The sequence below is a fragment of the Eleutherodactylus coqui genome, chromosome 3 (genome assembly GCF_035609145.1).
Source record: "Eleutherodactylus coqui strain aEleCoq1 chromosome 3, aEleCoq1.hap1, whole genome shotgun sequence".
NCBI lineage: Eukaryota > Metazoa > Chordata > Amphibia > Anura > Eleutherodactylidae > Eleutherodactylus > Eleutherodactylus coqui.
This window is the reverse complement of record NC_089839.1, coordinates 94,899,493-94,915,264: the sequence shown is the minus strand read 5'-3', so window position 1 is coordinate 94,915,264 and position 15,772 is coordinate 94,899,493. Positions and strand designations below refer to the sequence as shown.

Below are 15,772 nucleotides of genomic sequence, written 5' to 3'. Positions count from 1 at the left end.
CTGCAGTGACAGCCCTTTACATGCTGCAGTCACATAGACTGCAGCATGTAAGGGGTTAACACAGCAGAGATCAGAGGTTTTCTCTGATCTCTGCTGTAAGAGCTAGTACCTAGCTGTCCTCTGACAGCTAACAACCAGCTCTCCCTGCCACAGAGACCATCGGCTTGCTTCTGACAGGCCGATGGTCTCTATGGCAACCTGTAAACAAAGCAGGAGATTGCCGACATATCGGCAATATCTTCTGCTGGTTTTTCAAAGCCCTTGCTTTGTTCTCTGTGGGTCTGTGCAGGCAGAGCACACTGTCACAGCTTGTGGCATTGTGCTCTGCAGCTCCCATAGTGATACATAGCCCGGAAATCTTCCGGGCTATGTTGCTATGAGCAGTGGAGCTCGTCCCGGAAATTTTCCGGGCGTGCCACTCAAGGGGTTAAGCCACAATAGCGGCAAGAGTGGGCCCCCCCCCCACTGTCAGCATAAAGATCGTTCGCCTCTGCCATAGCTGTAACAGCTGTAGCAGAGAAGAACGATGTTTGCCCATTGAATTCAATGGAGCCAGCAGTACAGCAGGTATAAGACGACCCCACAACTGTCACCTTATACGCCGGGAATACAGCGGAGCAAAGAATAAAAATCATTACTCACTTCTCCTGGTGTTCTGCGGCGCTGCTGCAAGCTGTCGCTCCCTCCTGGTCCCCGGCAGAGCATTGCTTTCTGGACGCAGTGGTTGAAATCCCCGCCTCCAGAAACACACGTGCCTTCAGCCAATCACAGCCATTCAATGACATCATTGTCATTGGCTGTGATTGGCTGAAGGCACATGTGTTTCTGGAGGAGAGGATTTAAAGCCCTTCGTAGAGAAAGCAATGCTCTGCCGGGAACCAGGAGGGAGCGACAGCCTGCAGCAGCGGCGCAGAACGCCAGGAGAAGTGAGTAATGATTTTTATTCTTTGCTCCACTGTATTCCCAGCGTATAAGGTGACAGTTGGGGGGTCGTCTTATACGCCCCGTCGCCTTATACGCCGGTATATATTTTTATTGTAACACATTTCTGGATGAATTGCAGGGAAGGGCTTATATATTTAAGCCCTTCCCGACAATTCATCCCGCGATCGCCGGCAGCCCATTGCTTTCAGTGGAACCTGCTGTATTGCCGGCTCCATTGAATTCAATGGGCAAACATCGTTCTTCTCTGCCACAGCTGTTACAGCTGTGGCAGAGAAGAATGATTTGTCTTCTATATGTTCTCAATGGGGTCGGCGCTGCTGCCGCCGGCCCCATTGAGCGCATATAGAGAAGAGAACAGAAATCACAGATCGCACATAGGTGCGATCTGCGATTTCTATGGCCTAAGAAGGACCGTTGGGGTTCTTGAAGCCTAAAATCACTCCTAACACTCTGCCTATAGCAGCTCCGGCATCAACAACACTTTCCCTTAACTATGTCAGAATGCATCTGTGGCGAGCCGTGGGCGGGCAGATTTTAATACTCGGGTGACACCTAATCTCGCCAGCCACTCACTGCAGGGGGGTGGTATAGGGCTTGAACGTTGCAGGGGGAAGTTGTAATGCCTTCCCTGTCTTTCTATTGGCCAGAAAAGCGCGCAAATTTGTCAGGGAAGAAAATGAAAGTAACCCGAACACCGCGTGGTACTCGTTACAAGTAACGAGCATCTCGAACACCCTAATACTCGAACGAGTATCAAGCTCGGACGAGTATGCTCGCTCATCTCTAATTTTTACATTAAACAAAAAAAAAATAGAAATTCCACCTGCAGCCTAACAATATTGCGTTCTCACCCCACTGCGGTAATAGGAAACTTTTCCTGAAGCCGGCTTCCCCTCTGTAGCACATGCCCCTTCATTCCACGGCGCTGTTAGCAAGGTTTTATTTTTAATACAAGTTCAGCGTGGAGCGCGTTCCCAAGTGCATTTCTGTCACAAGCTTTTGGAATCAGAGCTGCTCACCCAGAAAAGCCTTCTAAAACTGTGGCCACCTGGGAGAGAAGATCAGAATGAATAAATATTAAAAAGCGCCGTCTACCTTCAGAAAGGGCGACTTTTTATTTAACATGAGAATTTCAAATAGTTTGAAAATATTTGCATTATCCCGGCCGGCATGGAGATGATAAGTGATGTTCTGTGCAGGGTGACTGGCAGCAGCCGCTGTACGGCGTGTCCGTATAATTTAATCTTTACTTCAGTTTGATCTATACAACTTTTTTAGGGCTCAAAATGAATTGAACTATTATGCACTGTTTATATAGGGGCGAATGCCGAAAATGTGTACAAACCCATTGATATAAATTGGTCCTGTTCTCTGCACAATGTACAGAGTATACAATCCACTGACATCAATACGTTTCTACACATTTTCCATTTTTGCACATGCAAGAAAATGAATAGAACATCCTCTATTTTGTGCACATTTTTCTGCCCAAATGTCCCCATAGACTCTATGGGAGGTGTGTAAATGTGCATGCACTGCGTACAGAAATACAAGATACAATGCGCAATTCCATGAAAAAAAAATACACATCTGCACCTCATTAGGTTAAATAGCCATTTAAATCAGGAAGGGAGTGTGCTCCGGCATATGAACAGGCCCCGCATGCGCAAAAGTACAGTACATTGCACCAATAGACTTGCAAATCAACCTTGTTCATAGCACAAGTGCGTTGCACTGAAGTGTGTGTGTGCATTTTTACACAAGTTTCAAAGATTTTTATTATTATGGGTAGTTTCACTTTTTTTTTTTTTTTTTTGCTACAGTATTTTTCTGGCCTTTTGTTTTATCATTTAGGCCGCCTGCACACAGGTGGATTTTGCCGTGGAATCCGCGGCGGGCATCCGCATCCTGGATCCGCAGTAAATACCACCCAAAGCATGCTATTGGAAGTCGATTCTTCCTGCACACGAGCTGAAACTGCAAAGGTAAAAAAGTCAGCATGCTCTATTTTTGTGTGGAATCTGCAAGTACGACTTCCATTGCCATTCCAAGTCAATGGAAGCCATCCGCCCTGCGGCACGTCCCCAATTAACATTGCAGAGAGGTCACGAATTCTGCACCATCACCTAGCGACGGCACAGGAAAAAAATTAGAAAATGGCAAGCCGGGCCCATCCGCAGTATAGATGAAGAAGAGAAATGACAAGTACGCATGGATGCCGCTGCTGTCCGCATTTGATTCCGCTGGGGGCTCCTGCATTCTGCCGTGTGCAGGCAGACTTAGGAAGAAAAAACAGCCAGGAGCCTTTTTTTAATTTTTCTTTTTACTAACATGTTTTCTATTGGTTTCTGTGTAGGACCTGAAAACTACCCCTCTCCGCCTCCCACTAAAAAAACAAAAAAAATATATATAGTAAGACAGAAATATCAACACCAAAGTGCTTGGAAAAATGCAATTGAAAACAAACCCCCATTGACTTCAACAACAATGTGCAAGGTCACAGGACTATATAAGTCTTTGGTCACATGGCCAAACCGGCCTTGTAGTCCCAGCCTGTGGTTACCAGTCCTGCATAGTTATCAGAGGAGCACAGCAGGCATTACTCAACAGTGAGGAGGGCAAAGGGAGGAAAAGATGAAAGCAGGGTGCACTCCATATGCCCATGCTGGACTTTTAAGCATGAGTCTGCCATTTTCTAAGGGTATGCCTATACAGTAGTACAATGGAAAATCCAGAGTGGTAAAAACTACACCATGGTATTCGTACTGGATTTGCAATTTCACCCTTTATAGTTCAAACAGTGAAATCTGCATTGACAAACCGTCACTATGCTGCTGCAGACTTTCCGCATGAAGAGTACAGGCTTGCTCATGATAATACATAGTAAGGATTAGTCATTCGATTTGCCTAAAAGGGGAGTTGTCCGCTCGAACAGGTAGTTCAAACTGTAGACACAATATTATAGAGCAGGAGAACCAGAGGCATTTGATCTCTAGAATTGTGGGAAAAGAGTCAGCAGAACTTGTATTTTATTCATTTACATCTCTGCTCCTCCTGAGCTGAACAGTCCAGGGGGCGGTCCTATCAGTGACAGACAGCTGTGTATACATAGTCCTACACAGAACTTGTCACTGATAGGACCGCCTACTGGACCTCTAATTTTAGAAGGAGCAGAGTGTGGTAGGGCTCCTTTACATAAGTGTATGCACGATTGTGCATGCTTCAGCCCAACGAATTTGTGCCTTCTACAGGGCTTTTTTTGTGCGTGTATCTGTGTAATTCCCAGGGAATTGGTTTCTTTTGCGCACGGGACACTAAATCGCCCCAATTTAAAATGCTATTTAGCTTAATGAGGTCCAGATCTAGTGTTGTGCTGTTTTTTTCCCCACAAATTTCCTTTTGTGTTGTATGTGCATTTGAGCACCTCTCCGCCCGATATCACCACACCACTGAATCTTTTCCAACAAAACTATATATTAAACTGCTCATAGAACAGGAGGAGCTAACAGGATGCCTACAGTTTGAACTGCATGCTAGAGCTGGCAGGTACCCTTTAATACTGTCACTACTCTCCACATTTGCTTATATTCCACAGCTGCTGTTTTTATTTTTTAACCCAATTTTACACTATTTTTGGTAGCTTCGACTTCAGCACCGTCACTTCTTTTCTGCCCCATTACATCAGCAACGATTCAAGTTCTGGGCCGTATCTTCCACCGCTAGATACCATGTATGACAATAGTTTACCGTGAAAAGAAACAGCCATCAACCGTTCAGGAACTTTATTGCTCTCCTCTCATACAATCAGCATTCTTTGAATAGGCTTCTTTCACAGCTTCACAATGCCTTATGTACAAAGAAAATCCAGCAACAAGCGTTATGTGGCTCTTGGTAAAGGCTTAATAAAGAGTACAAACCCACACCAGGCTTTGTTTGCTGCAGCATTCGTATAGAAAATACTCGGGCATTAATCCTTCACCCAAGTCATAGTGCATTTGTTTAAAGAGGCTTTCCGGGGAAATACTATTGATGACCAATCCTCAGGAGAGGTCATAAGTGGTTGATCGGTTGGGGTCGGAACAGAGTGGTGGACCCCCGGCCGATCAATTAATTGGGCGCCCATTGCTTGCCCACAACACAAAGGAGTATGGGGTGGAAGCTATTGCTCTGACCTCTGTATAGTGGCCAGAGCTTGAAACTGCAGGTGTAACTCCCAATAAGAGCTGCACCTGCAATTACAAGCACCGGCACTACATGGTTCGAAGCAGCAGTTTCCGTTCCATACCTGTGTGTTGCAGCACTGACAGCAGGCTCTCGATCAGGTGTTCAGTCAGGGTCTCAGGGCGAGCACCCACTGGCGTTTTTTTACCTGCGTTTTGCGTTTTTCCTGCACAGGCATAGAGATAACATGTGTTCCTGTCCACTGGCGTTTTTTTTGCGTTGCGTTTGCGTTTTTAACATAGGAACTGTCAGTTGCATATGTGTCCTTATTTTTCTCCATGGAAATTAATGGAAAAGCCGCAAAAACGCCGCGAAAAACGCGGCGAAAACGCTGCGTTTTTTTCCCGCGGAAAACGCAAACGCCAGTGGGTGCTCGCCCTCAAGCAGCAGAACCCACCTGATCAATTTTTAATAAGCTATCCTTAGGATAGGTCATCAACAGTAGTTTCCCTGGAAAACCCCTTTAAGGCCGGATTCACACAAGCGTCAGCATATTTGTGGAACGGGCATTGAGTATTTGCGCACACATTGGAATATTTTACTGTACTTTTTGCATTTGCAAGTCGTGCGTGCAAAGAACCACATACCGAGTCTCTCAGCCATTGAAATGGCCAATAGTTTCACAAGTTCAAAATGTTCTGCAAATGTGCAGGAAAACAAACATGTTGCATTTTTTTTTTTTGCACAACCGAGTTGCGCACACAAAATATGCTTATTTGAATGAGCCCATTGAAATGAACGAGTCCTATTTTCTGCATATTGCATGTGCAAATACGTACATGTGATTTCAATGGGTTCATTCATGTGTGTCTGCATTTTGATTGCACATAAAAATACGTAGCGTGCTCCATTTTCCTGCGCAAGAAGACATTTAACTCATTAAACTAATTGGCCATTTTAATGGCTGAGAGCATTGTTTTTTAAGTGTGCAAGTAGTACAGTAAAAAAAATAAACCTAAAAAAAATAAAACCCCACTAGTGAGCGCAAATACAGAACACCAAATCTGCAAAAAAGCAGCGCAAAGGCATGCGTAAATACCCATATGCTCCTGTGAATCCAGCCTAGGAGGGGAAAAAAATAAAATAAAGTGGAGACTTCCCACTCTACCAGCCCAAAAGAAAAACAAAAAAATCGGCAGGACGTGGTGGGATAAGACTGCACAAGCTACAAAGTAAGAGGTCTACTGAGAGAGATTTTCAAGTAATATGACACAACATTGAAGTATCCATTGTGTTGGTGGGCAAGTAAAGTTGTAATATTTGATAACTGCACTTGAAGTTTGAAAATGTTGATCAAGGATATCCCATGCTAGAACAGCACTGACTCCTAGAGCTAAACACACGTGTTCCAGAGATGTTCCCAACTGCCTTGCAGCCTGTAGTAGAGCTCAGGTAATAGAGTGCAACTCATCAGAAGAGAAACTGACAACAATGCTTATACATCAATGTTAGTTCGGACTTGTCTTTTATAGAGCTGCTGTGGCACAAACCCCATAATACACACATACACTGCTAGGACTGGGAGTAAAGCCGCAAGACAGCTGTAGAATCACCACCAGTGATTTCTTCAGTGAAGGCGGCTACCCGCATAGCGTTTAATAACTGACATTCGCAACGTTTTCAAATGCACTGCTGATTTTTTAGTGCAGTTTATACTTACTCGGGGTGTGTTTTTTGGGGTCCAAAAACTGTACAAAAAAATACCATATAATAAAGAAAAAAAAAACAACCGAAAACCGCCACCTAAGAAATTTGTAGCTTTTTTTTTCACAAGCCTCAAAAAAACACTTCAAAAAAACTCTGTGAAGGAAACCTCACCGGAGCAGATTTTACAGCCTATATCTCCACTCCGTACACTTTGCCAGGATGACTTTTCTTGTTTTTGGTAAAAAGGAAAAAAAAAAAAAAAAGTTGTCGATAACTTCCCAATTGTGTCCCCGAATTAATGGAGAGATAGTCACATATGTGCACTACCCCTTCATTAACACTTTCCAATCCCGTCTGACATCTAAAGACATTCTGATTGAAGGCTGTACAGCTCCAATGTCAGAAGACGTCCGGCAGCGTATTCTTACTGTAGATTACTGGCGGCTCTGTTGTCGGGGGGCCTTTCCAGCATGTCCCATACTGCAGTACTGGCTCTAGCCAGCAGATGGCGCCATTGTATAATGGCAGAAAGAGAAAGCCTCCTAGGAAACCCTGAATTCAAAATTGGATTGCAAAGGGTTAATTACAAAGGGACTGCTGAAAATAGCTAACCAATTGCAATAGGCTAGCTCTGGCGGTCCCAATTAAATGAATGGAGCAATAGTCTGCATGTTGGACCACAGATCCATTCATTTGGGAATGCTTAGGACCCCTGTTATAATGATCAGTGGGGGGGGGGGTTTCCAGCAGTTGGATCCACACCCATCTAATACAGCTTCCCTATCCACAGAGACTGCTTTTGGTGGTACAATTCCTTTACATAATTAACTAATGGGACAAAATTAAAAAGTATGATTAAAGAGGGGTTTTCTCGGAATTTGTAAAAGCCAACCAGATGAAAACCGTTCAAAACCATAAAAATAAATGGATTTTTTCATCCTCACAGGCCGACAGGTAAAAGGACAGAGGATTACATTGACGTCACTATTGTGAGTGCCTCATGTGTTCCTCTATATCAGCCCGCATGGAGCATCACAAATAGTAATGGGGCACTGGAACCTTAGTATGTTGGATAGACTGGGTTTGGCATCCTCAACAAAAACATTTCCCAGAAAGGGTCTTTAAAATAAAATAAAAAAAAAAAAAAAAAGAAAAAAAAAATTAAAAACGATGAGTATTTCCACATGAAATCCTTTTTTGGAAAATCCATTCTGTGGATTTGAAAACTCGAACATTTTTTCCCTCCCTCAAAATAAGACTGAGATTTTGAGAAATCCAATTTACTTGAATAGGAGGAATTTTATGGTGTGAAAAACATAATTTTTTTCAACAAGTGAGCCCAGGCAGAAGAAACCCCCAAAAAGGAGTACCTCATATTAATTTAAGACATTATCAAAAGACTTCAAAAACAGCTAAATTTTAAGGAGGAGTTAAAGGGGTAATCTGAGAAGTGAAAAAAAATAATTAGCAAACCCACCATTCTTTCCCCCAATGATCCGCGCAGAGGCTCCAGCGGTCCCCAGCTGGTTTAGGTTTACGAGAGTCCAGCAATGATGTTTTATACTTCTCGTACTTTTGTACTTCTGCAATATTTATATTGAAAATTACCCCAAAAATACAATTTAAAAAGGCAAAAAAATAAAAGGTTTCAGTAATAAGATCTTATTGACTCCTCACATGCGATTGGCTAGGTTTCAGCTGGCATAATCTGAAGCAAAGAAAAAAAAATAAAAATCTGATGTATCACTCTTACTACCTGAGCTCTACTATAATCACAGCTGGAATAATTTCAGCTGGTATAGTGCCTTCCTTGTCCAAAACCAGACTGATTATATTGATAGCCTCCATGTTGAAAGTGCTGCTCAAATTGACCTCCTTGGTTATAGCTCTGTGCTCCACGACCACCCCAACCACCTCCATGTCCTCCTCTACTACCACGGCCACCGCGTCCTCCTCTGCCACCTCCACGGCTACCACCTCGATCATTCTGATGGCCACCGTCTTGATATCTGTTGTCCTGTTGATAGCCTCCACCCTGAAATCCACTTCCAGAGTAGGATGAACCTTGATAGCCACCATATCCTCCTCCTCCTCCTTGGTAATTGCCCGAACTTTGGTAACCACCGCTGTTTCCTTGATAGCCACCTCCTCCTTGGTATCCACCGCCTCCTTGGTAGCCCCCAGTTTGATATCCAGAATCTCTATAGCCACTATCTTGATAGTGTCCACCAGTATTACTGCCACCACCATCTGTCCAGCCTCCTTGAGCTTTGCTTCCTCTACCACCTCTGTTACCACCTTGATCATAGTTTCCACGTCCTCCACCTCGACCGCCACTATGTTCATAGCCACCCCGACCACCACCATGTTCATAGCTGCCTCGACTGCCACCATGTTCATAGCCTCCTCGACCACCGCCATGTTCATAGCCTCCCCGGCCTCCACCATGTTCATAACCACCCCGACCGCCGCCATGTTCATACCCACCCCGCCCACCACCATGCTCATAGCTTCCTCGACCACTGTATGACTGTTCATAACCACCGCGTCCTCCACCTCTACCCCCTTGAGGGGGGCCATCTTGTCTCTTCTGCCAAGGAGGCATTTCTGGGGGAGGAGGTTCTATTTCATTTGGTCGGCCACCTCTATCAGGAACTCTACCCATTAATACCTGCAAATAAGGACAGATTTTTTTAGTTTTAGAAAATATTCATACATATTAGTAAATGAATCCATTGTGAACATAGAAATACACATTTTAACTCTGTACCCAACAACCTACTTCTCTATAGAAATTATTCAAGAAAAGATGATTCAGGTGTAAAGATCAGACAAAGATTTGGCAATAGTTATATATGCTGCAATTAATTATAGCAATATAGAAGAAAGATGCACAGTTGTTAAAATAATTTCTTAAAGGGGATGTCTGGGACTTTGGCAGTTTTTTCTACTGACTTCTATTTCTATCAATAGATGATCAGCAGGGGTCTGCCGTTCGTGATCCCCACCAATCAGCTACTTCCAAGTGCCGCTGTTAGCAAGCCCAGTGCAAGAAGCTGACTGCACTGTCCGTAGTGTAGTGACCAGGGTTGGTATTGCAGGCACAGCTCCCATTAAATTTAATATATCTATATTTTCCCGAGCCAAGCACATTCTAGATAATAAATGCAATTAGCTTACAGATACCAACTCCCCACACACAGGAAACCAATTCACAGCAGTAGGACGACCAAGTTAAAAGATGCTAATTACAACTCCTAAGTTTATGCTGGGAATTTCATTACTTGATAGAAAATTCAATTCACACTTTAAAAGGCAGTCTTCAGGATGCCTGGAGCCCACCGTACGACTGTCCTTACATTGGGAAATGGAAACACTCATTTTTCAGTGCATTATTAATAGGTTGAATGTTAATAATAAAAAAAATAAAAAATCATACGAAGACCAAAAGATTAAATGCCAAAATATTAAACATGAAACACACCAACTAAAGTATTTATATATATGGTATCTTGACATAAAAATACCGGGCAGCCTCGCCACAAATGTATATGGATCAAGGCGGTAAGTACACCATGTGAGTTGATTAAGCTATACTCATTAGAGAGACCAAAAAGGTTGGCCCTTGCAGCAGACTCACTGCCTCGCTATATAATACACATACAGTACTGGGCAAAAGTTTTAGGCAGGAGTAAAAAAAAAAAAAAAAAAAAAAAAAAAAAAAAAAAAAGGCTGCCATGGGACAGATTTGCTGTGTAATATTCGTAGCAGACATTCTGCATCAAAAATTTGACATGGATTTTGAGGTTTAATAGACCCTCTCATCAGAAGAAGTCGATTCCACAGCATAGCCAATGGCATAACTGACATGCTGCAGACTTACGTTCCTCATCAAGTCAATTTATTCACGGGAACATGCGGTAAGGACACTACAAGAGGGGGAGAACTTGCAGAAGGGACACTACTACAAGGGTGGGGAGAATCTGCAGAAGGGGATTGGGGGAGAACCTGCTGAAGGGACACTACTACGAGGAGGGGGGGGGGGGTAGAATCTGTAGAAGGGACACTATTACAAGGGGGTTTACGGAAGGGACGCTACTACAAGGCGGGGGGCGAATCTGCGGAAGGGACACTACTACAAGGGGGAAGGGGGTTTGCGGAAGGGATGCTACTACAAGGCGGGGGTCGAATCTGCGGAAGGGACACTACTGTATGAGCTACAGAGGAGTGGGCTATGGAGAGTACAATACCGGGATGGACAGTGATGACTGGGAGAGATTACTGAGGGGTTAGAACCCCTATCTTTCATCTGCATATTACTTTGCAGTTTGAATCCCATTTTTACATACATTAAGTGATGCACTGGCACTGCAATTCCTTTAAGAACTTGTCAGCACCTTCAGGGCCACTAAACCACCAGCACACCATTATACAAATGGGATTTAGGCTTGTAAAGGTACCCCCGTGCCAACAGCCATGTCAGTATTAGCTAGAAAAGGCAGTTATAACTTACTGGAGACAAGTCAAGGACTCTTATCCAGCACCTTGTACGGCACCCCATGTCTGTGTGCAAAATACCGCAAACTGCAAGTCCTATTCTCACGAGTCAATGGCACGAAAATAGGACCTATTTCAGTTTTTCCGTCTCACGCTATTGGTGCGAGAGGAAAAACACCAGTGTAAAATTAACTCACTGGAAAAAATTGGTTAATTAGGCACACGAGTTTTGTGTGCGTCCCATCTCAACTGTGTAATTACAGCCTTATGTGGGCGAGCGGGAAGCTCAGCCCCATATCGTGCTTGCCAAGATGCGTTTTTCACGTGGAAGAGGGGCGTCTTTCATTCAAAAACAGATATTTTTGGTATAACTTACCGTAAAATTTCTTTCTCGTCACGTTCATTGGGGGCCACAGCCTAGACCATGGGATATAGCCACTGCCCTAGGAGGCGACACTAAGCAAAAAAAGTGTTAGCTCCTCCCCGCTGGCTATATCCCCCCCTGCAGGCACTCAGCTAATTAGTCTGTCTGCAAGCAGTAGGTAGCCAGTGGGAGTACATTTATACATATTGTGTTATATACATACCAAACATAAATCTGGTGTAATTCTTTGCCACCAAAAAAATGACCGAAGAACAGAGAGTTCCGGCAACCGCCTAAATAATAAGGGGTGGGTGCTGTGGCCCCCAATGAACGTGACGAGAAAGAAATTTTACGGTAAGTTATACCAAAAATATCTGTTTCTCGTCCGTATCATTGGGGGCCACAGCCTAGACCATGGGACGTTCACAAGCAGTCCCGAAAAAAACATATACTGGGTGGGCACTGCACGTGCGGTCAAACGACTGCCGCCTGCAGGATTTTCCGTCCAAGAGCGGCATCGGATGATGCGGCTATATGGACTCTATAAAATTTCGAAAATGTATGCACGGACGTCCAGGTGGCTGCCTTGCACACCTGGAGGGCTGAGGCTCCATGACGGACTGCCCAGGAGGCCCCCACCGCCCGTGTGGAGTGGGCCGTAACCCGAAATGGTGGCGAGCGTCCCGAGGCTCGATATGCTTCCGTTATCAGGGACCTTATCCATTTTGATAGGGTGACTTTTGAAGCTGCTAGGCCCCTTCGAGTCCCTTCCGGAATAACGAAGAGGGAGTTGGTCTTGCGGAAATCCCTTGTTCTCTTCACATAGGTTCTCAGCGCCCTTACTACGTCCAGGTGGTGTAGTAGTTTTTCCTTTTTGTGTACTGGATTTGGACAAAAGGAGGGCAAAACGATTTCCTCATTAATATGAAACTGAGAGACTACTTTTGGTAAAAACTCGGGTGATGGTCTTAGTACCACTTTGTCCTGGTGAAAGGCCATATATGGTGTTTGTATAGACAGTGCCGCTAGTTCCGAGACCCTTCGGATCGATGTGATGGCGACGAGGAATGCCACCTTCCAGGTTAGTAACCGCATCGGGATTTCCTTGAGCGGCTCAAACGGCTGGTCCGTAATAGTGTCTAACACGAGATTGAGCTCCCAAGTTTGGACCGGAGGCTTAAACGGGGGTGTTGTATGGGCAACTCCTTGCAGGAAAGTCCGTACTGCCATCCTGTTTGCAATTGGTCTTTGGAACAGTACCGTTAGTGCTGATACCTGGCCCCTCAGCGACCCTACCCTTAATCCTACTTCAAGGCCTGATTGTAGGAATGCAAGAATCCTGGACACCGAAAATTGCATTGGTTGTAAACGCCTCTCCTCGCACCAGATGAAGAAGCGCTTCCAGACTCTATAGTAGATTGCTGATGAGGCTGCTTTCCTGGCTCGTATCATTGTCTGGATGACATTCTCCGCATAACCCTTCCTTCTCAATACCTCGGTCTCAACGGCCAGGCCGTCAAATGTAGAGACCTGGAATCCGGGTGAACAAAAGGCCCCTGGGATAGCAGGTCTCTTCGCTCCGGAAGGTGCCACGGTGTGTCGTACAGCATCTCCATGATGGCCGCGTACCAGCTCCTTCTTGGCCAATTTGGTGCTACCAATATCGCCGGTCGCCCTTCCTGCTTGATTTTTCCCAGGATCCTCGGTATGAGCGGGATTGGCGGGAATACGTATAGGAGTTTGTACTCCCTCCACGGAATTGTCAGGGCATCGGTTGCCGCTGCCTGTGGGTCCCGGGCTCGGGACACAAATGGGTGTATCTTGCAGTTCAACCGTGACGCCATGAGGTCCACATCTGGTGTGCCCCATTTCCGGCATATCGTCTGAAAAATTTCTGGATGCAGGCCCCATTCGCCGGGATCTATCCTTTCCCGGCTTAGGTAATCCGCCATCCAGTTTTCTACTCCGGGGATGTACACCGCGGATATTGAGCTTAGATGCCTCTCTGCCCATGTCAGTATGGCTGCCACCTCGCTCATTACCGACGAGCTCCGTGTCCCACCTTGCCGGTTGATATAGGCCACCGCTGTGGTGTTGTCCGTCTGAATGCGTACGCTTTTTCTCTTGAGACTGGGCCCGAAGTGTTGGAGCGTCCGGTAGATAGCTCGCAGTTCTAGAATGTTTATGTGAAGCCTTGCCTCTCTTTGTGACCACTCTCCCTGAACCGATTGGTCCCTCAGTGTTCCGCCCCAACCTGAAAGGCTGGCGTCCGTCGTCACTACTGTCCATTGCCTGGGGCCCAACGGTCGCCCTGCCTGCAGTCTGCCAGGTCTCAGCCACCATTTCAGTGACCCTCGGACCTGAGGGGTTATCTGGATCTGCCGTTCCAGGGTCAGCCGGGACCCATCCCAGCGTGACAGTATCAGGTGTTGTAACATCCTTGATCGGAACTGAGCGAAAGGGATTGCCTCGAATGCTGCCACCATCTGGCCCAGGATAGCCATGCAGTATCTGATGGTCAGTGGTTTCCCCTGCCTTAGGGACCGGACGCCCTGCCGGAGCTTGTGTGCCTTTGCTTGAGGTAGCCGGATCCGGTGGAGGCTGGTGTCGAATATCATGCCCAGAAATTGCAAACGTTGTGTTGGTTTTAGACATGACTTTTCGTGGTTCACTATCCAGCCGAATTCTTGTAGGGTTTTTATCGTGACGTTCAGGCTCCTGACGTTGTCGTCCAACGATGGTGCTTTTATTAGTATGTCGTCTAGGTATGGAATAGCTTCTATACCTTCCGCATGAACTAGCGCCATCACTGCCGCTAGTACCTTCGTGAAAACTCTTGGTGACGTAGACAGGCCGAATGGCAGCGCCGTAAACTGAAAGTGCCTTCCCTGTGTTTCGAAGCGGAGGAATTTCTGATGTGTTTCCCGGATTGGGATATGAAGGTAGGCGTCCTTGATATCTATCGAGGACAGAAATTCCCCCGGCTGCATGGATGTTATCACGGACTTGACTGACTCCATCCGGAAATGTTTTGTCCTGACGAATCGATTCAATCTCCTTAAGTCCAGGACCGGTCTCACTCTGCCATCCTTTTTGGGTACTAGGAAAAGGTTCGAGTAGAACCCCTGCCTCTCCTGGGCTCCTGGCACCGGTTTCACAACCCCTTGTGCCAGTAGGTTCTGTACTGCTTGTTGTAGGTTGGCTACCCCTTCCGGAGAGGACGGCACTCTGGACTTGCAGAAAAAATTCCGTGGGAGGGTTGTGAATTCGATTGAGTACCCGGATGTCACAATCTCCTGTACCCACTTGTCGTTCACGCGCCTCCCCCATGTCTCCCAAAATTGGGAGAGTCTGCCCCCCACCCTGGTGACACTGGGTGGGGGCAGTGCCTCATGCCACGTTTTTTGGTCCCGCCATTTTCGATGTTCCGGGTCGTGGTCGCCACGGCTGTTTTGTTTTAAATGAGGGGCCCCTCTTTGACTCTGCAGGGGTTCTCGTAGAGTGGGACCACTGCCCCGCCCCTGGGCGGGATGGAAAGCGCCGAAAGGGCCTAAAGAACGGCTTCTTTCTTAATGGGGCCTTCTCCTTCCTTGCCGCCATTTGCGGTAGTGACGTGCTCTTGCCGCCTGTGGCGTCCTTTATCATGACATCCAGTTTGGGGCCGAATAGTCTGTCTCCCTCAAACGGCAATTTCGTTAGCGCTATTTTGGACGCTGTATCCGCTGACCAGCTCTTCAGCCAGAGTGTTCTCCTTGTCGCTACCGATGCGGCGGACGCCCGGGCCACAAATTTGGCTGCGTCAAGCTGAGCTGTGCATACAAACTTATTTGCCTGTATGATATTATCTGTCAGCTCGAGCAACTCGCTTGGTGGAGCGCCTGCTATGATGTCTTTCCGTAATTGTTTGGCCCAGGCTGTGGACGCCTTACTGACCCATGCAGCCGCAAATATCGGTTGCAAGGCTGTGCCTGTGGCTTGAAACACTGTTTTTGCCAAGGTGTCCAGCTTCCTGTCTTGCGGGTTCGCTAGCGTCGCTACTTCGGCTGTTGGCAATGCTGTGCTCTTAGCTAGTCGTGACACGGGTGGGTCGACTACTGG

General features: G+C 46.1%; 1 protein-coding gene across 1 annotated transcript in view; it reads right to left on the bottom strand.

Annotated features, from left to right (window-relative positions):
• Nucleotides 1-4,712: 4,712 nt before the first annotated feature.
• FAM98A (family with sequence similarity 98 member A) overlaps nucleotides 4,713-15,772 on the bottom strand; it is a 40,524-nt gene continuing 29,464 nt past the window's right edge. Inside the window, exon 8 of the mRNA XM_066595880.1 lies at nucleotides 4,713-9,484. Coding sequence (XP_066451977.1) covers nucleotides 8,603-9,484 — 882 coding nt within the window. The 3' untranslated portion in view covers nucleotides 4,713-8,602. The remainder of the gene's footprint in view (nucleotides 9,485-15,772) is intronic.